Genomic DNA, 21,325 nt, shown 5'->3' with positions numbered 1-21,325 from the left:
AATAAGCATTATGGAACCAATACACATTTAGCGAATTGGAACCAATACACATTATGAAACATATCGAATTGGAAGCAATAAACATTATGAAACATATCGAATTGGAACTAATAAACATTATGAAACATAATCGAATTGGAACCAATAAACATTATGAAACATAATAGCGAATTGGAACCAATAAACATTATGAAACATAATTTTATAGCGCATTGGAACCAATAAACATTATGAAACATATCGAATTGGAACCAATACACTTTATGAAACTATATAGCGAATTTTAACCAATAAACATTATGAAACAGCGAATTTGAATCAATAAACATTATGAAATAGCGAATCGGAACCAATAAACATTATGGAAAATAATATAGCGAATTAGAACAAATAAACAATATTCACATAAATATCTTCGTGGGCTTCTTTCTTATATAGTATCAGACAATGTCTTGTAATGCCCATCCATAATAATAGCTCATCATGAAATGATTATGAAAATAATATAAAAGCGACGTGTAACCACATTACATGAAACATTTAATAACGCGTTCAACGCAACTATAGTTTCATAATGTAATTGTTTATTAGTTCCAAGGCGTTATTAAATGTTTCATGTCTTCGATTATTGTAGTGGAGCGGGGTGGGGGGGGGGGGGGGGGGAGGGAGTACCAATTTACTAGAGTTCTCATGCCGAATACCAACTTTCCAGTTTTTGTAATTTTGCTATAGCAAGCGAGCAAAGTGATTATGGTATTAATCCATTTTGCAAATGAGTGTTTCAGTCTTCTTTCATTGTATAGGCCAATTAGCAATTAAGAGGATGTGTAAAGAAACACTCGAACCTGTCTGATGGCGGTTGCTAAAATTGTTATCTTCAAATTATCCAGGAGGAGGGGGCTACAGCAGAGTAATGCATAATTATTATTATGATTTATGAATGACTTTCAATAAGGACTTATTTAAAAAAATAAAAAATAAATCGACTAACATGAATATCATGTCAAAACATATAATATCTCTATGTGTCAAAACGAACTCAGGCCGTAGATGGCGCTTATTCCAAGCGTCGCCAATTTTTCTCGTTTTTCTCGAGAATTCGAACTGCGTAGGTATTTGATAATTTAATTGAATTTGTAGAGATTTTTGTTTGGGAGTGGGGGGGGGGGGGGGTGGGCAAAACTTTTTATAAGTGACTTTTGTTGTTGTTTAGAATCAGTAGATGAGCGTAGGACTTAGCGATACTGGCGCACTGGTGGGTGAGCTCGTGGCGCGGCCCCCCCCCCCCCCCCCCACTCAGTGTTATTTAGGGTACGCATATGCGTGTTCCAACCGACCCCCCCCCCCCTTTTCAGCAAAAGTCCGGTGTGTAAAGTCAATACGGCTCGACCTTTTTCTTTTGTATACGAGCCTTTTTCAGCACCCCCCCCCCCTTTTTTTTCAGCAAAAATCCGGTGTGTAAAGTCAATACGGGTCGACCTTTTTCTTTTGTTACGAAAAGGACATTTTGGCAATACGCATGGGGTCCGTCCGTTCTCGGAGTGGGGGGGGGGGGCGGGGCTCGTGGGGGCTTTTGCCTTCAAAAGTTTGCCGATCAAAAACAAAAAAGGAAAAAGAGATAAAGAAAAGACTGAAGATGAGGGGAAAATGATAATTTTCCATGATTTGTTAAGCCTTAAATAATATTCTCTTGCGATATTAATTTTGTCTACCAACAGGACGGACACTTTCTTCTCATACTCGCCCATGCAAATCCTTTACTCTATAGGTTTATTCATTACCGCGCAATTTCTTTCATAACTGCGGAAAAACATTATTACAAATTTCACGGCAGGCACGGTGAGGTAGTTCAGCGAGCGCGTCTCCCATTAATATTTTAGGCGGATTAACGTCCCCCGTAATATTGAAATTCAAGGAAAGAAAATGAACTGCAAATTCCTATAATATCCTGCCGTTAGGTTCCGAAATGCCCTAGAACATTAAGTTTCATTATTAATATTTTAAAAATCGTCTTGATTGGTCGCTATTTCTGCTCTCTTGCATAATAGGCCTCGCATAATAGTCAAGTTAGAACAAAGTAGAAGAGCTGTATACCATTTTTAGTTAATTGCATGTGCAATGATTCCGGAGTGTCTTTACAAGAACTATATTGAGAGGCATTATACCATTTTACCAAGAAAAAAACGGTTTGGGGACCATATCCCCCTTGCAAGTGTGCTAAGGGGGTGTCCCCCTCCCCCTCGAAATTTGGAAACGTGCCCATGCAACATGAATGATGCACTGTCAAAATATAAGAGGTGAAAATCGGACTGATTTGCCTGTGCGATGAAATTACTTAGTCTAAATGAAAAGTTCCAAATGAGAGCTAGGGTCGATATAATGCAAAATTATTTTACTACACGAAGTGGCGGAGGCACGGACGGGGGGGGGGCAGGTCGAAAATCCCATAGAGACCAATAGAGACCATTAAAAAATTCTATTGGTCTCTAATGGTTTCTGTTGGAGTCTATTGGTTTCTGTTGGACCCATAGAATTGAATCCAATAGAGACCATTTAAACCATCAGAAACCAATAGAAACCAATAGTAGGCCTACCCATAGAAACCAATAGAAATAGAAACCAATAGGACCAATAGGACCAATAGAAACCAATAGGACCAATATAAACCAATAAGACCAATAGAAACCAATAGAACCGATAGGACCAATAGAAACCAATAGGTCCAATAGAAACCAACAGCTAAATCTATCTCATGCATATTCATGATTACTTTATACGTGTTCACAGAAAATTACATTTATCATAATTTGTTAAGCAACTTATGACAATGTACATTAATTTTGTGATTTTTATTTTCGTTCGACAACTAATGACCAATAGATTATTTGTTTAATCATGTTACAATTTCATTCACGTTTAAGCAGTAGATATATATTGATTATAATGATTACTTACCAAGAAACAATTCATGTATGTTTATTATATAGAATAGTACAAGCCTTCAGTTAAAATAAAGGATATTCTTAAACTCACTTCAAGTGATCTATGTGATGGAGTTAATGCAATTGAGATATACTTTTTTGGTGGACAGTTGCTAAAATCGATTTTGATTTATCATTATTCATTTACCAATAGAAGCCATTGGACTATTGGTTTCAATAGGGAATTCAGAATATGGGACCATCAGAAACCCATAGAAAGATCTCTAATGGACCAACAGGCAGGGGCGTCGCTAGACCTTTTTCAGTGGGGGGGGGGGGGTGTAGAGGCCAACAATTACCGACAAAACTAGCCACCAATTACCGACAAAATTAAATGTCCAATATCTACAAATTCAACCCTATAAACGTGGGGCCGAAGGCTAAATTGTTTTTCCTATGGACTATCTATAGTACTTGCATATGCCCAAAATTGTCATTTTCCTCGACGACATAAATATACGAATTATTTCTTCAATTTAGTCAGCATCATAGCTATATATTTTAATGCAGGCGCGGAGCTAGGATCTTATTTTAGGGATGGGCGGTAGTGAACAAGAGATTCACTTTAAAGCGCTTATTAGTGGGGTGTGGGTGATGGGCCTCCCGCGCGAAGCGCGGAAGCTTAGACGTTTCCTTAAATTATCAGGAAAAGAACGTTTTCGACTGGTAATCCATGGCTGTATAAAGTCCCCCCCCCCTCCCGCGCGGAACGCTAAAGCTTTGACGTTTCATTAAATTATTATAAAAAAGAAGACGATTTGCTGTACCGTTCTCGACTGTTTATCCTTTTCGGAATTCAGTCCCCCCCCCCCCCCTCCCGCGCAAAGCGCGGAAGCTTTGTGGTTTCATTAAATCATGAGAAAAAGCAGAGGATTCGGTGTACTGTTCTCGACTCTTAATCCTTGTCTGAATTCAGTTTTTCCCTCTCCCGCGCGAAGCGCGGAAGCTTTGACGTTTCATTAAATTATGAGAAAATGCAGACGATTCGGTGTACTGTTCTCGACTCTTAATGCTTATCTGAATGAAGCTTCCCCCTCCCGCGCAAAGTGCGGAAGTTTTTACGTTTTATTAAATTATTAGAGAAAGAAGACGATTAGTCGTACCGTTTTCGACTCTTATTAAGCCCTATTAATCTGAATTCAGTTCCCCCCTCTCGCGCGAAGGGCGAAAGCTTTGACGTTTCCTCAAATTATTAGAGAAAGAACACGATTCGTTGTACCGTTTTCGACTCTAAATAAGCCCTATTAATTTTGTCTGAATTCAGTTTCCCCCTCTCGCGCGAAGCGCGGAAGCTTTGACGTTTCCTGAAATTATTAGAGAACGAAGACGATTCGTTGTACCGTTCTCGACTCGTCTAAATGAAGTTTCCCCTTCCGCGCGAAGCGCAGAATTTTGGGCGTTTCATCACAATATAAAGAAAGAAAGACGATTCGTCGTACCGTTGTTGACTCTTAAACCTTGTTTGAATTTAGTTTCCCCGAAAATTTTAAACTTCTGATTTCTTTAGCTGATATTATAGGCAAGTGAAACTTCGAGAAAATACAAGTAACTGTTGTAGTCACTCTCGAAGTCGTCAAAGCGGATAAGAAGTCACAGTTCGTAGGGAAAAAAACTTGTCGACCGACCGACAATATACTTCTGCATTGATATAGTACACGAGGATCGAGCAAGAATACCGACACAGCTGACCCGACACAGCAACATATTTACCCGTGTCTTTCTTGCTCCCTCGACGAGACGACTCCACCCAACAACCCCCTCGTCTCTTTTAGTCCCACTCCTCCTCTCTCAGTCTCTTATCTTCCCTCTCTCTCCTCTCTTTCATCCCCCGTTTCTTTTGTTTCCCTTTCACTCTTTTTTCCTTTTCTTTCTTTTCCTTTCTTTCCTCTCCTCTCTCTTTTTCTTTTTTCTCTTTCTTTCTTCTCTTTTCTTCCTTTCTTTTCCTTTCTTTCCTTTCTTTTCCTTTCTTTCTTTTCTTTTCTTTTCCTTTTCTTTTTTTCTTTTCTTTCCCTTTCCCTCTCTTTTTTTCCCTCTCTTTTTTCCCTCTCTTTTTTCCCCTCCCCCTTTTCTCTTTTCCCGACGGCAGCGCAATTTTACCGACAATATCCTGACAGGTGGGGGGTGTCGCACCCCCCCACACCCCCCCCTTTGGCGACGCCCCTGCCAACAGGAACCCATAGAAAATATCTAATGGACCAACAGAAACCCATCATAGAAGAAAATATCTTATGGACCAACAGAAACCCATAGAAGACATTGGTGGATGCTGGTCCAATAGAAGCTTTCGGTTGGTCCATCAGCATTTCTTTCTGTGGGTTTTTGTTGGTCCAATAGATATTTTCTAATGGTTTCTGTGGGTCCATCATTTCACTTTCCTTATTGAAACCATTAGACACCAATAGTTCTAATGGTTTCTGATGGTCCAATAGGATCGGATCCTAATGGAATTTTGACCTGGGGGGGGGGGGGGGGCGGATTGATACCGGAGGCGTTTTATCATGTTTTCATATTAGGCCTACTTTAAGTTAGGACATGTTCCAATTCTTACTGACAGCCCCATCAAAGAATGTTTGGCTCGTTTCGCCACATGCCCTATCCAATTTTAAGGGGCAATGGCCCCTAGATTTTTTGTGGTATATATATATATACAATTGGTAATGTAGATTTACAATTTTAATTGTTGGTGAAAATGATTTATGGCACATACCCCCTTCCCATCGATTCACGCCTGCCACTTCAGTGCAGACATACCTCAACCCCTTTTGTTTCTTCTTCTTCCTATATACTTCAGTTCAGAAAGAAAACAAACGAACCAAAATTAATATACAAACAAAATTATCACGACCGAAAACACAATTTTCACTTAACTGAGTAGTACTTGACTTCTCGCAAAGCACGAGATTTTAGTAACGGGGAAAGCCGAGCGTTTGTGTTTCCTCGTTTGCTAGCGGTTAATTTTTCTTTTGCGGAGGAAGAAAGTGAACACGGAATGTTTGATTTATTACAATGAAGAACTTAAATGGAAAGGTAAGAAAACAGTGTATAAGTGTAACTTGAATAAAAACATATTCATATAGAAAGCCTTCTCTTGAATTGTAATAAACCAGACCAGGCCAGGCCAACCGGCCAGGCAGTGTAAGACAGTGGCACTGAGCTGTGAAGTGTGACTACTCACTGTGAGTGTAATACCCCATTCACAGTGGTTTTGAAATTTGTAGCGGCGTTGTAGCGGAGCGGCGACACCGCCATAACACCGCTACAAATGCATTCACAGTAGAAAAGTTATCCCGCTGCAGCAGCGGGATAAATATCATGTACCCATTCACGCTGCAGCGGGTGATTTTTATTACCTCCGTAACAAACACGTGTATGCATGGCTCATGACCCGCGAGTGACCCCGATATGACCGGAAATACTTCAGCGCGGGGTTTTATCATATTACTTTTTAAAAAAACTAGACCCCTCTAGCATTTTTATTGCTTCCAGTCAGAATATTTTAATTTTTTGAAGTGTGAAATATTATTATTTGGATAATTATAATATCTACATAATAATAAAATTAATTTGAATCCACTGGTTACTTTATTTCTATTTCACTTTATGTTCCCCATTGCTGGAGAAAAGAGGTCAGTGATAGGTAAGTAAACAAATCACACGTGTTTGTCGCGGTGTTATAGCGGAGAGCCTTCACACTGAATAAACACCGCGACAGCAGCGGGACTGTCCCGCTGCTGTAGCTAGGCGAACCTAGCGATAGTTTGTCGCGGCGTTATCGCGAGGCGGTGTTATCCCGCGATAGTTTATAACGGGTCCGAGCCTTCACACTGAAGACAACACCGCGACAGCAGCGGGACAGTCCCGCTGCTGTCGCGGTGTTTGAGGCCACTGTGAATGGGGTATAAGTGTCTCGGCTCGGCTCAGTTGCAGTGTGTCCACACCCGCACACGCATTACAGCATGTACTTTTAGTTTTACTAGAAGTCTAGTCTATCTAGACTATTATTGCAATATTTGTTCTTGTGAATGTGTGGCTGTGAGGTGTTTTGAGAAAAAGAGTTTCATGAAATATTGTAATTAGATCTATTTATAATATTATATCAGCACTGACAACAGAAGGGGCACTGCTCCGAGAATAAGGATCGTCCGCAGAATCAGAAACAAGGATCCTGTTCGTATTAAAAGCGGACAGATGCGTCCGCATTTTCAAAAAACTTTCATATTTCTGATCCGCGCATTTTACATGTTTACATTTGTACAGGGACTCTTACGATATGACCAATACAACCTCAAGAAGACGGACAAAATTAAAAGGTAGACCGGGAACTGGGGTTATTTTCTTATGCCGCTTACGCGTAATCCGTTCTTCGCATCACTAGCGTGCGGTTTGGGAACCCGAAACCTGCAGAGCGCCGATTAAAAAAAACGTCAGCGAAAATGAGGACGATCTTTATTTTTGAGTTTGAGTTTTTCAATTTGTCTGCGTTTACGAAGATAATGTACCGTAACGCCTTGTTTAGGCGGACGATCCTCATTCTCGGACGAGCTGATCAGTAGGGCTTAAGCGATGCGAAAAACGGATTCCACGTACCGGTAATAAAATACCCCCAATCACCATCTACTTTTATGGGTTGTCCGTCTTCCCACAGATTAATTGCTCATAACGTGAAAGTCTCTGTACAAAGTCAATGTAAATTGCATCAAGGAAATCATCGCGGAATCACTTTTTTGCACCTCCAATGCGCGTACCAGTAATAAGAATCATCAGCGAAAATGTGGACAATCCTTGTTTTTGCGGACGCGTCTGTCCCCGTTTACGAAGACAATCGTCGTTTGTGCTGACAATTCTTATTCGAGGACCAGTGCCCCTAATGAATAACATTAGTAACATGCGATTTATAGTTATAGACTACTAGTACTTACAAAAAACTCTGACCTCTCACTAGATTCGCTGAATTCAGCAAACTCCCCTAGACTTTGAATACTTAAAGGTACTATGTCCCTTTTGCAGACAACCTCAAATTCTGTAGAACTTTGCAGGAATTATGATGTCATGTACATGTATGTCCTATCTGTAAAATTTAAACGCTAGCAGTGTCCTAATATTCAAATTATGCAAGGAAACCCGTTTTCTTATTAGACTTCACCGTCAGACACTATTGAGTGACTAACTGGCTTTTTCTTCTTTGGTAATAACATACATAACATGAGCCGTAAAGGATTTGTCTACATCAATAACCCACTTCTTGTAATGGCTAAAATCAAACTGATTGAATCTTTGCGCAGCATAAAACATACGACCATGCGGTACAATGGTCTGAAAATCAAGACTATTACTTATTGGCTCTATAGCTCCCAAGTCGTTTGACAACTAATAGTCGTTATTTTCCCACTTAAAGACATTTTCAAGTCCTCTTTTTTTAAGGGGAGTTCTAAATTAGTATTATCTTTCAAATGCCATTGGAATTTAACCTTTTCATTTTTTCATTGGCCCGTGGTTTACATTACAAAAACAAAATAATTTTATTTTAGTCATTTCAACATTTTGATAAAAATGTATTTTTCTTATTTTCAGTGGCCTGAAAAGTACTCTCCCTTGTGACTTATTTCCTTTTCTTCATCATCATAGGTGATTTCTGAAACACTATAAGTCATGGATACTGAAAGTGATATTCCGGCTGCTACTATGTCATCCCCTGTGCAAGAGGAGGACCCTACAAATCATAATGAAGGAGGAGGTGCAATAGAGAACAGACTACATTCTGCATCAGAAGATCATGAACATAAAGCAGATCCTTTAAATGGAGACCATGGTTCTCCGGGTTCTGACAGGGGAAGGGGCTCGAGGTCACGATCTGGAAGCAAGTCACCTGGGTCCCCTTCCTCACCCATGGTAAAAGATGGTAACGGTGTTGATAAAAAGAAGCGGATCGACAAATCGCACTCCAGAAGCCGGTCAAGGTCACGGTCATTCTCGCCACGACGAAAGAAACACTCCAGGTCCCGCACTCCCAAAAGGAAGAAACGTTCACGCTCTCGGTCGCCGAAGCGAAGGAGACGATCTCGTTCGAGGAGTCCGAAGCGGCGGTCAAGGTCAAGGTCACCGTCACGCAGCAGCAAGCGAAGATCCCGCTCTAGGACACCACGGAAGAAACGGAGGTCGCGCTCGCCCCGGAAGAAGTCCCGATCTCCAAGAAGGCGGCATTCAAGATCGCCCTCTCCTGGAAAGAGGCGTAAAAGGTCACATACTCCAAAGAAGAAGAAGAGGTCACGATCCAGATCTCATTCCAAAGAGAAGAGAAGAGCTAGAAGTAGGAGTAAAGGTAAGCAAGCTTAGTACTGCTTTATAATATTAAGAAGATGTTGGGTTCTGGGAAAGGTGAAAAATAACTTGTGAGTCTTTTCATGTTAGTGTGGAAGAATGTGAGAAAAATGTCCCCTGAAAAGGATTTCTTTTCAAATGCTCCCATCTTTGAAATACGACGAGTAACAGCTGGACCACACCTTTCATGTCACATATTTGAGTACCGGTAGTCCCATACATGTATAAACACTTCAGTGTACAGTGCTTGTGACTGTAAGCAAGATTGGACTCTTTCTTATCAGTTTAATGATTCCAAACCCTCACAATATTAGGTGACATAAAAATTCTTTCATTCCCTTCCACGCAGTTTCTTTTACACTGAAATTACTTAACACAAATGCTCCGCCAAAAATTGTTCTGTAACCAGTGTGACACATAACAGAACTTCTAACTTCAACCCTGAACCCAAGACCTAAACCTGACCCTAAACCTAGACCAAACCTTAGCCCTTTCTGTTTGACGAAATAAAACCTGAGCAATTATCGCCAGAGTGAATATAAGTTCACCAAGATAATTTAGTTCTAGTGATTTACGTCGTTGAAAAGCCATACGTCTTTTAAGAGCATGCTTGTTCGAAGAGGAGACATGTTGTTCAAACCTCTGCAACCAGTCATGGATTTTGGCCACAATGATGGGTGATATTTCATTTCATTTTCATTTTTATCAGCCGTTGTCAATCCACTGCAGGATGAAGGCCTCAGCATGATGTTTCCAAATGCCTCTGATATTAGTTCTTTAATATCCTCCAGTTCATGATTTACTTCACTTCACTGTCCATAATCTCTTCCTTGACATGTTAAAACATGTATTTTTTAAAAACTGTTTACTGTTATCATAGCCACGTTACTGCTACGTATGATTGCTCTGATGTTATCAAGTTTCTGTTTGGTGTTTTCCCCTATTTTTGTCCAGATCGTCGCAGAAATAAACGGAAAACAAGTTATCGCAGTCGAAGTAGAAGCCATTCCACCAGCAAGAGCAGAAGTCCCTCTCAGGTAGGAAAGTGATGAAACAAATGTTTCATTAGGTACCGTTGTAATCGTCACCCTGTTCATTCATTGGCTTGATTTTATTTATTTACCATTTGATTGTGATTTTTGTCAACCCATTATTGGTGTAGGGATGCATATTAATTATTTACGAACAATAGCATCTTAGTGGCTGATGAACAAAGGAAATGTAGGTTGAACAAAATAGTATTAAAAAGGAATGCTTGGAAATATTGACAAAATATTAGGCACAAGACACTTCAAGATCTTAACTAGAACTCTCATTTTCCCTTAGTCCATGTATCTCTTTTTAAACGAGGTACATGTACATGTAAGCATGTTGCAGTGGGCTCTTTTATGCATGCATCTCAAATATAAGAGGGAGGGGTAGGGGGTGGTGAACACATTACAACACAACACTGAAATATAATCAAGAACATCACACAATATGTTTTTAAAATGTACATCTCAGATACACCTCACATCAACATCCTTGACATAGTCTGTGTCAAAAGAAGCCAAGTCTTATAGAAAAGTGGTAGTAATGTGCTTTGCCGTACCCAAAACCAATTGTGCATTCAGCCCGATGATAAACGTCAAGAGAGTGTTGCTGATGAGCCAGCGGGCCGGCCTTGGCTCCTTGGAAGAGAGCCATAGCAGTACCACCTACAACTCTTCCTCCTACCACTTCTACAATGGTGCCAGAACCACCCGTAGGTTCTGACACGGAACATGTCGGTGCAAGCAAGGTGAATATCTGGGGCAAATTACCGATGGGGTGTCTGACTGTCTGTAATATTGAAGCTTTTTGGGTAAGGGCATTGTTGTCAGAGTAGATTGTATGTTACCCTTGCCTTCATAGTTCGTAGGGTGCCACTTTGTTGATAGTACATTTGCGTTGACTCTATGGTGTTTTTTTTTAAAGGTTGCTGGTTGTAAACATAAAGTCTTGTATGTACATGTACTGTACGTAAGGGTCTATGTCCAATCAGTTTCATCAAACCCTAATCAGGCCAGGGGGCCACTATGGCCCCCCCCCCCCCTTCACGATTTTTCTGATTGTTTTCGGGTAACGCGTAAGGATGACGCCCCGCTGCTAGGTGACTTTTTTCTTTCGAGTCTTGCACATCTTTAGAAACAATTTTTGTTTACATTGGACCTATCGTTAAAAAGTCAAGTGACCTATTGTCTTTGCATGTCAGCCCAAAAATCGCTCATTTTTGTGATTTGTGTATCAAACATATAGAATGCCCGCCTCAAATACCAGCCTTCCTTTAGGGTTTACCAAATTAAGGCACACATTTTAAAGTATTACCTGTACATGATGGATATTCTATTCTATAAGTACATGTATAACCAGCAGCCTTATGGTATCATCTGATGAATATGACTGTATTCATTTAGAGCTTAATCGATCTTTCTTCCAGGAGTGGCTTACTTTGAAACCGAAGCTCTTGTATCTCACAATCATGTTATATTCTCTTCTACAGTGACCTATTAGATGATCATATTGTTGTTTTATTCCTTTCTATTTTCCAAACCAATAAGATACCAATAAAACCTGCAGATTCTGGTTTTAAAATCGTATCTTCAATTTTAAAACCAGAATCTGCAGGAATCATTATATAACTCCTCAATTATTAGTATTGTACCAATGTTCTTTTTGCTAGTAGATGTAGCTTTGGTATTTGTATGATAATTTTTTTTAAAACAAACATTAGAATGTTTAATTTTCGAAAAGTGGAGAATTATATATTATATATACATGTACACTAGGCTTGCAGGTGCACCATGTGAGAGAGAGAGAGAGAGAGAGAGGGTTGACGAGTCTGACTCGGTAATCTTTCTTGGGGGTGTGTAGTCCTGAAAAGGACTGTTTGTTATCTTTCTTAGCTTATAGTTCTAAGGAGAACTATAGCGCTTGGAGAGGATGAGTGGCTCGGAGTTTCGAACAGGTTGACTATCGGTCGTCAGGAGTGACGACGGACGACAGATGGTCAACCTGTTCGAAACGTCGAGCCACTCATCCTCTCCAAGCGCTATACATGTAGTTCTCCTTAGAACTATAAGCTAAGAAAGATAACAAACAGTCCTTTTCAGGACTACACACCCCCAAGAAAGGACTCCTCAACCCTCTCTCTCTCTCTCACATGGTGCACCCGCAAGCCTTCTGTATATTTACAGTACACCACCATGCAAGCCGACACTTACAAGCAGTATATATTATATGTAAGTGAAAATGCATAAGGTGGCAATAATTTATTTCGGTGCTAGTTATTGCAATTATTCAGAGTAGAATAATTGTATTTTTTGCTCCATGATGACATAAAAACCTAAAGATCTGAAACATATTTGGCTTCAGACAGTAGCTTTTTGGTGCTTAGGCTTTTAGGAATAACATGATTGTAATTGTCTGTCAGCAGTTAATTTAGATCATAAATTTGGGATACTGTGTGCCCCTTATTTTCAATCGTAGTTGTGCCTTTAATTCCTCCCTTGGAAGGGTTTAGGATGGGAAAAATGTATATTTCTCCTCATTTAAATAATAGAGTGGAAAAAGCACTTCTATCACACTGATTTATACATGTAGAACCACAGGTAAAATCTTTGTAGTTTTTTTTGTTGCTGTTGTTGTCAACTGCTGATCATTTGAACCTGAGGTCAAATCAAATCACAAAAATAATTTGAATTTTAGTTCTTTAAAAAAAAATCTGAATTTTGTCCATCCCATATTAATAATGATAAAGTTGTGTTATCACTTCATTTTCCTTCAATGTCAACCATTTGTCCGTAGTGCTACAGATTACATATGGGAAACGTGTCAGAATAAATACTGCATTGATCTCTTGAGAATTTTTAGGTAGCGACATACCCACATGTAGGAGACTGGGAGTGGAGTTACCCTCTAATATTTTTTTTGATTACACCGTACCTAATTTGGTAGAGGTACATGTAGACCGAATCAATGTAGACATTTTCATGTTTTGTATGTTAAATGTTTTGATTAGGGATAGGTTTGCTTGCTATGCCTCTGCTTTGAAAATCATACAACTTTTATTTATGAAATTTTGCAAGATTTTTAGATTCATGTTTTATGTTTAAAAATATTTAAATCGTACCATAAAAAAGTAACTTCCAATTTGTGATTTTGTTAAAAGTTTTTACAGCAGGAACATCCATCATGAACATTTTCCAGTAGTTTCTATTTATAAAGTTTAGTGTGTTTTATCTATTTGTGTGTTATTGTACATGTAAGTGGATGTGACCAAAGTTTGCATACAGTTACATGTACTGTACATGTACAGCCCAATGATGAATCAATGTCATCCAAGAAGTCGTGTTCTGTGATAACGCTAACACTTTTTGTTGGCTTATCCCTTCAAAATAGCGCCCTCTTTCCCCACAGATCAAGTCACGCCACTCCCGCAGCCCGAGCTCCTCATCCGGAGACGAAAGCGGAGCAGAGAAAAGGACATCCTCTCCTGCTAAAGCTAGCAAGCGGCGCTCATCTACCTACAAGAAGAAGAAGAAAAGGACAAGGTCGATATCAAGGTCGCGGTCAAGGTCAAAGGAAAGACGCAGGAGGCGGAGCAGGTCGAGGGAGAAGAGAAGGAAATCCCCTGCAAGGTCACGAAGGTCACGATCCCACTCAAGGTCAAAGAGGAGGTCGCCACCTCGCCGCAGGACAAGGTGAGAGAGAGAGAGAGAGAGAGAGTGGTGAGGGGGAGGGGGACCAGACATTAGCTCCATCGACATAAAATTGCTAGACCTGGACTTTAAATTTGTCAAAGATATAGGCTAAGGTTTACATCGAGTAGTCTCTTCTTGAGAGGACATGTTATGCATAAACATTATGCAAATCAATAAACATTGAAATGTGCAGATTAAGATGTGTTTGGGCACGAAACGTGATTGCGAAATGCTGACATAGTCTCTTTTCCTTGAAATGCTTTCTCTAAATTCGTTGCTCATTACAATAGACCTAATTTTAAGGAAGCCAGATTTACTTGATTGGAAAATGCTAAAGGAATTAAGGTTACTTCAATTTAATCTTTCATTGACAATGATGATATATTCTCCTGAAACAACAGGTCCAGGACTCCTCCGAGACGTCGTCGATCACCCGGTAGAAAGTCGCACAGACGTCGGTCTCGCAGCCGATCTCCCGTGAAGCATCGTCGGAAGTCATACTCGTCGTCGGACAGCGACACGGCGATGAACGCCCAAGAGCAGCTCTCCAGGAGACTGGAACGTGCCAAGCAACTACAGGACGAGAGAGAGAAGAGAGAGAAGGAGCAGAAGAAGAAAGAACTGAAGGAGGAGGAAGAGGAGGAGAAGGTGGAAGATAAGATACCTTCTGCTCAGAAAGGTACGTTTTTCTTGAAGTCTTTGAGAAGGTTGAGTTCTGACAAAGGGATCTGGTAACTTTGTCTCAGATCCTTAAACAAAATCCTTGATTTAGCTCATGCTGCAATCATAATTATAAACCTTTAGGTCAGTCAGAAACTCCATGACTTTTACAAGCCGATCGCCTGTCTGATTATCAAAATATCTATGATTGGAAATCGAAATCAAATTTTACGTTTTCCTAAAGGTTTTCATAACACTACAGTCTATTGGGGGAAAACGAGTATGGTCAAACCGGTCACTCAAAGGGTTTTACTTGTTTGAGGCACTTCTTGATCATTTTGAAGCGCAGTTTTTGTTTTGGCTTCAATAATACACCATATTACAGACACTGATAACACATAGGGCCGTGCATTTTAGATTTAACATTGTTAAACGATGCCTTTAAGAACGCAATTAACTATTTGAAGATTCAGATAATCCCTTTGCAATTCTTTTAGCACAGAAGTGATTTAAGAATTGTACTAAAAGAAATAAACAAGCTGATTTTTAGCCAAGTTGTAATAACTAAAGTATATTATATTTATGATCTTGTCTTTGTGATGTTTTTTCCAGCAGCAGCAGCAATAGCAGCAGCTCTGAATGCTGCTGCTAACCCTGTAGCTCTGGCAGCTGCCTCCACTGTCAACCCTCAGATAGCTCTACAGGCAGCAGCTGCTGCTGTACATGCTCAGGTAAGAAGCACAGTAATCTAGAACTTTTCAAGACTAAAGCCTTGTTCAGATATTGTTTGTTTGTTTGATTGATTTTATTTCTGCGTTCAAAAATATACAAATTCAAAGTCAAAGTACAAAATTTCGATATGCATATGGCAATTATATAGTTAACTAGATTGATGGCACACATTTTAAGCATTCTAATTAACATTATTTACGTTTGTTATGTTTTGTGTAGGTTCTTGCTCAGACAGGTATAGCCGTGCCAAACTTCTACAACCCAATGGCTGTCAACCCCGTCCACTATGCAGAGCAGGAGAAGAAAAGAAAACAACTCTGGGCTAAGAAGCCAGAAGCGGTAAGAAAAAAGATATGATAATAACAAAACTCTGTTCTTGTATCATGCATATCACTTAACGATATAATGTCTCTATGGACTTCCAAAGGACTTTAGAAAGTGTAACCCTGGCTTTCGCTCCTGGCAACCTCAGCACTTAGTGTCTTCAAAGAATGATTCACACCAGGTGTTTCTTACATTTGGGTCAAATATGGCAAATTCATATTAATTTCTTGCCAAAGGACGATTGGTGCTGCAGCAGGGATTTGAACCCTGTACCTTGTGGTTCGCAGTCCAGAGACTTATCGAGTAGACCAATGATGTGCTCAGATTTAGGAACATTCAAATTCATGTTAGACACATCTACAATTGTAAACCAGCATGCACTCAGTAAATGAAATTATAAAGCAATCATTGAGTGTGAAGGAAAATGTTATAGTTGTGTATCAAAAGTTGATTGAAGACCAAGACCGCTTATTTCATCCTATTTCAATCCAATAAATCATATTTTGACATGATACACCCATTTTGACTTCTGCTACGGCAAGCACGAGGGTTGGGAGCTGGTAGAGTTTTAAACTTGGCAATAGGGCTGTACACTCCAACATGAGATCAAGCTGCCCTGCACTTGCACATGATACAGTAGTTCCTGGGTTTAAGTCTTTTTTTATGCTTACGTCCTTGGACAAAGATGGTTTGCCCACATTTGTTTCTCTTGTCCTGGGTGCATTGGATGGTTGCCTGGCCAATTTTTGAGGTTATAATAATAGGAAGAGTAGTGTTAATACTGATCAGGCCGTCTAAGTGAACTATTTGTCTTGATTGCACTGTGAACCAGTATATAAAGACCTCTCAAGTAGACAAGATAAGATCTTAATAGGCTGGATTTTAATGTACCGGTTTCTAAAGTACATGCTTTAATGTGAAAAACTGTTCAAGGGAAATGAGCAGTATGTTCTCTAAAACAGTTGGTATTTACAGTATATACAGGTGGTTGCTGAAGCAGGTCTCACTGTGTCAACTCACTCCTTACGTGGAACTGTCGCTTCCTGTATTATTATTAAGCCTATGGGAATATGATACACTGTAAGTCAGTAGCCAATGGGTTAAACAAACCGATTTCATTTGTTGTTTCCTTGCAGAAAACTGAGAATGCACCTTCAAGCAACAACTGGGAGAAGACATCATTTGGTGATACAGCTACCCAGGACAAGTTTAGACGCCTCATGGGTATCAAAGGTGCTGCAGCACAAGCAACAGGTAAGATCAACATCATCCAGAAGGTTTCTTAGACCTGTCTCTACCTGCCTATGAAAGTGTAGAATATTTGTGTGAAGTTACTGGACAGTTAATTGCTGTTTCAGAGATGCAAACCAGTACGATTAAATCATATTTAGTACGATAATAAGAGTGAAATACGATATCACCTCTTAAAATTTTTCATCTTTAACAAATTAAAAAAAAAAAAATTAAAACCAATCAAAAAAGCGGAACCGCATAGAAACATCTACAAGTAAACCCCTGCAACCCCAACAAAAACTTTGCTTTACAATTTTCTCATTAAATTTTAATGAAAGAGGGCAGGTCCAAGCTATTTGGATTGTGACGTACGGGACATTTAGAGACTTTAAACAAGAAATAACAACAGATGAAATTATTTATATGGCTATCTTTTGGTATGAGTCTGTGGCTATTATGGGCTAGTTCATTTGTGGAAAGTTTTAGTTCTGACCAATTTTTAATTAATTTTAAATGTAATTAATGTGCTGCGTGACGTACGGGACCACAGCGTCCCGTACGTCATGCAGCACATCTTAGTCTTGGTGAAACCCCCCCCCCTCCCCCCTTGACAGTTATGGGGCAGTGCTACTGGTGCCCTAGAAGGTAGCTCCTACTAATGTTGATGTTCCTGTTGATGAATTTGTTATTGTTGTAGTAATGCCTACTAAAAAGCTACAATGACTGATCTTAATTCTGTAATATTCCTCTTTATTCTTTCTTTAGCTGATGGCAATGAGGGCACCAACTTAATGGATCAGTTAGATCACGACTATCAGACAGCTCGCATCAAGACACATACCCAACGTAGCTTTGGTCTAGGGTTTGGGTCCCTCTACTCTATGCCAACACAGCAAGTAGCTGCACCTTCTACTGCAACGTCCAGCAATGATCCAACCAAGAAAGAGTGATTCAAATTTTTGAATGAGCTTTTGTTTAGGCTTTACAACTGTAGGACCTGCATAGTACTTGCCAGAGACGTCTGAATGGCCAATCCTGGTTTGAGATGGGCACAGTATGGCCAATATTGCTTTGTTGGCCAAGCACAAAATAAAAGAATTTCTGACCAACTAATACCACATTGGCAAAACTTTGTTTAATGGTGGCTCTGGTAGTTTCACCTACTAAAGCTACATCTGGTACAGATCTACCCCCAAAGTGTGATCCAATATTCTGTGGCTGTTGTACATGGTTATGGCGCATGTTCATTTGATCTTAATTTCTTTAAAAATAACAGATGTTGGTTCCATCAAAATTGCTGCATTCTTTTGAAAGACTTTTATTTTTGTCGTGTAATACTTAGAACCATACTGCAGTTTGATAAACACTGATTGCCTATTGAGGGCAAAGCAGAACTTATTGACTCCCTGTTAAAGGATGTGAGTTATACCCTTCTGCTTTTCAGTAGACATGATATTCAATCAGAATGGATGATCATTGAAGACTAGGTTTTGCTCAACCTTTTCAATGTACAGATGCCAAGGTTGGGTCTCAAGTCACCTTGTAAATATTGAAAAATTACTCTTCTGTTTTGTAATTTCATGAATTCTACTGCTGTACATATGAAGGTCATTTTTATGAAACATTTACTCTTTGCAGTCACAGCTCACAACATTAATTTTCTTTATTGTTTTCATATTGTACTTGTCATTAACCAAAAACAAGCCGGAAATTAATGAAAATACACAGTAATTTTTTAATGCTTAAACTTATGAATGTTTCTTAGAAGCCTATTTCCTGTACAGATGGGAGAGGCTATCCTATATTGACATTTTGGAAGCATGATACTGCACAGTATTGTATATAGATCATAATGGGCAAAAAACAACATCAAAAGAAAGAAAACGATCACAAACCAAGTGAGCAATCATTTGCAACTTTGTAGTTATCTGAAGTGAAGTGATAAATCTATTTAAACAAAGCATGTGATCAAATGCTTGCAAACATATATATCTAAATATATATATATGTACACGTATATATGGATTAGATTCACATATAGTTTGTTTCTGAGAACAACATACCACCATATTTTGTTTTTATTTCCACTCTTGTTTGAACACCATTACCTGTAGAACAGTTTCACGTTATCACATTAGGAAAGTAATGCCATTTATACAACATTGTAAGCTTATTGACACATTTTTTTGTGTGTTACCTATTAATAATGTGTAAAAGGTGTGTATGATTACCGGTAATCAAGATAAATGGTCAACTTTGTAAGGCCAGAGAGTCTTTCTGTAAGCTTGGAGTCCAATCTATGCTTAAGCAACTTCATTGAATTGACATTTAATATGGTGACATTTGCTCAAGGCTCTATGTCAAAGATTTGGATTATGTTTAGGATTGCACTTAAACAAAAAAAACTTAGCAGTAAGCGTGAAATTTCAAAAGACTATTAGTTGGAATGATGGGGTACATTGAATCATATGAATGCAGCTCCATCACTCATCTTGTGGATTTTATTATGCCATTGTTTGATTATTTTATGTTAAAACTTTTTATCCTGTCATTTGTAAAAGGGTTCTTGATTTCAGTCATAGAAAACAAATTCTTGAGATTTCTTACTTGCTAATATTTGTACATAACAAAATTCAGCATGCTTTTTACTTTAATGCAATTGTACCATGTGTTAAAATTAATTTTGATTTTTACTTGTTTTGATTGCTGTAGGAAATGGTCCTGTTGAACCCTTTTCCCTTTTAATAAGCATCTATTTCTTTAAGTTGTACATACACAATGCAGTTTTATTTCATATTTTGCCAAATTTCTGATGACTCGGACTGAGAAGAGAATGTGTGGTTTGTAAATAATTGATCATTTAGTAGTTCATGTTAACCAATCAACCCAACCACTTATTTTATGTTCATTTTACATTGTCCTTGTTGATTACACTTGTAACCTTCAGATTTTGTTGGATGCTCCCTGTTAAGAACTTATCAAATATATTTGCTGCACTGCTAATATTTCATGAAAATATTATGAGAAGTAAAAAATAGAGATGGAAAGAAAAGTTGTTGAGCATTTCGAAAATGTGTGTGTTGTTAGTGACATGTGATTATATTATCAACAAAAAGTAAAATCATAGCACTACTGCAATGTACATGTTATTTCAGAGTTTTAGAAAGACTTTCTAAACATGAAGTACATGTCTTTTCAACCAGGTAGGAAATTGGGTGAGTTCTAAGGTGGATTCTTGAGCACATAATTACCTTTAGATGTATGTGTTTTCTCCTCTTATAGTTCTTTGATTGAAAAGAAGCAAAGTTGATTTTGTGTTGTTAAGTGGCAAGGGATTATATTATTAACAAAACTTAAAATCACAGCACTACTGCAATTGACAGTACATGTAACCTCAACATTTTAAAATCACTTTCTAAACATGCTGTACATGTACTTCGAATTAGGTATGAAATGGGATGAAATCTTAGATGGATTCTTTATAATTACATGATGTGTTTTCTCCTCTCATAATTTTTTGCTTGAATAGCAATTGTAGTGGTCTCACAAGACCACAATTCAAGTTATGTGAGCCTTGGAATTTGATTTGGATTTTCTGAGTGGGTTTTTAAGAAATTATTATTGTAGTATTTTTTAGTGACCTCAAAATCATTGAGCCGCGTTTGAATTAAAAAGACTGCTTACTCGTTGGATCTTTTCTTATAACCTTTGGGCTTTGAATAGCTGTATTAAAAACTTTCATTGAGATGAAATTCTGCAGAATTACAAAACGTGCGATGTTTTTTGTTTTGTATTCTTTTTGCATGATTTTCATCTGCCATAACATACACTTTTGTCAAGAAATGGCAAATTTTTGAGGGAGAATTAAGCACAGATTGGGAAAAGACAGGGAGAGAGAGATCGAGAGAGAAAGTGTGTGTGTGTGTGTGTGTGCGTAAGAGAGAGAGAGAGAGAGAGAGAGAGAGAGAGAGAGGAAGGGAGAGTGTGTGTGAAAGAGAGAAGGGGAGAAACATGGGCCAGAAAAAAAATCGATTAAAAGGGAAAAAATAATAGAGAACATAAGAGAGAGGGATACAGTGGAGTGTGTGTGTGGGGGGGGGGGGGCATTATATGAGAGCAATGCATCCGAATCGTGCCTAACAACGGTTCCAGCTTTACAAAATAAATGTTGATGATGCCCTAACATACAAGAAGCTACGATCCAAGACCAGGGGCGTCGCTAGACCTTTTTCAGTGGGGGTGGGGGGGGGGGTGTAGAGGCCAACGATTACCGACAAAACTAGCCACCAATTACCGACAAAATTAAATGTCCCAATATCTACAAATTTAACCCTATAAACCCGGGGCCGAAGGTTA

The 21,325-nt window shown here is 38.9% G+C and overlaps 1 protein-coding gene across 3 annotated transcripts; it reads left to right on the top strand.

The window, feature by feature from the left end:
• The first annotated feature begins 5,871 nt into the window (after positions 1–5,871).
• On the top strand, positions 5,872–20,739 carry LOC593670 (arginine/serine-rich coiled-coil protein 2). Of its 3 annotated transcripts, none has more exons than XM_030992411.1 (9): positions 5,872–6,008; positions 8,607–9,300; positions 10,254–10,336; positions 13,737–14,020; positions 14,422–14,699; positions 15,293–15,411; positions 15,632–15,751; positions 16,873–16,990; positions 17,735–20,739. In XM_030992411.1, exons 2-9 carry the CDS (start codon positions 8,631–8,633, stop codon positions 17,917–17,919), a joined length of 1,857 nt encoding a protein of 618 aa, XP_030848271.1. In that variant the 5' UTR covers positions 5,872–6,008; positions 8,607–8,630; the 3' UTR covers positions 17,920–20,739. The 3 variants fall into 3 exon arrangements, with proteins under 3 accessions (XP_030848271.1, XP_030848270.1, XP_011675404.2); XM_030992410.1 differs by having other exon boundaries at positions 13,719–14,020; positions 15,296–15,411; XM_011677102.2 differs by having other exon boundaries at positions 13,719–14,020.
• Positions 20,740–21,325: the final 586 nt, after the last annotated feature.

Source organism: Strongylocentrotus purpuratus, unplaced genomic scaffold, assembly GCF_000002235.5.
Source record: "Strongylocentrotus purpuratus isolate Spur 01 unplaced genomic scaffold, Spur_5.0 spur5_scaffold_2, whole genome shotgun sequence".
NCBI classification, from domain to species: Eukaryota; Metazoa; Echinodermata; class Echinoidea; order Camarodonta; family Strongylocentrotidae; genus Strongylocentrotus; species Strongylocentrotus purpuratus.
The sequence above is the reverse complement of the archived record's forward strand: the minus strand, read 5'-3'. Positions and strand labels throughout refer to the sequence as shown.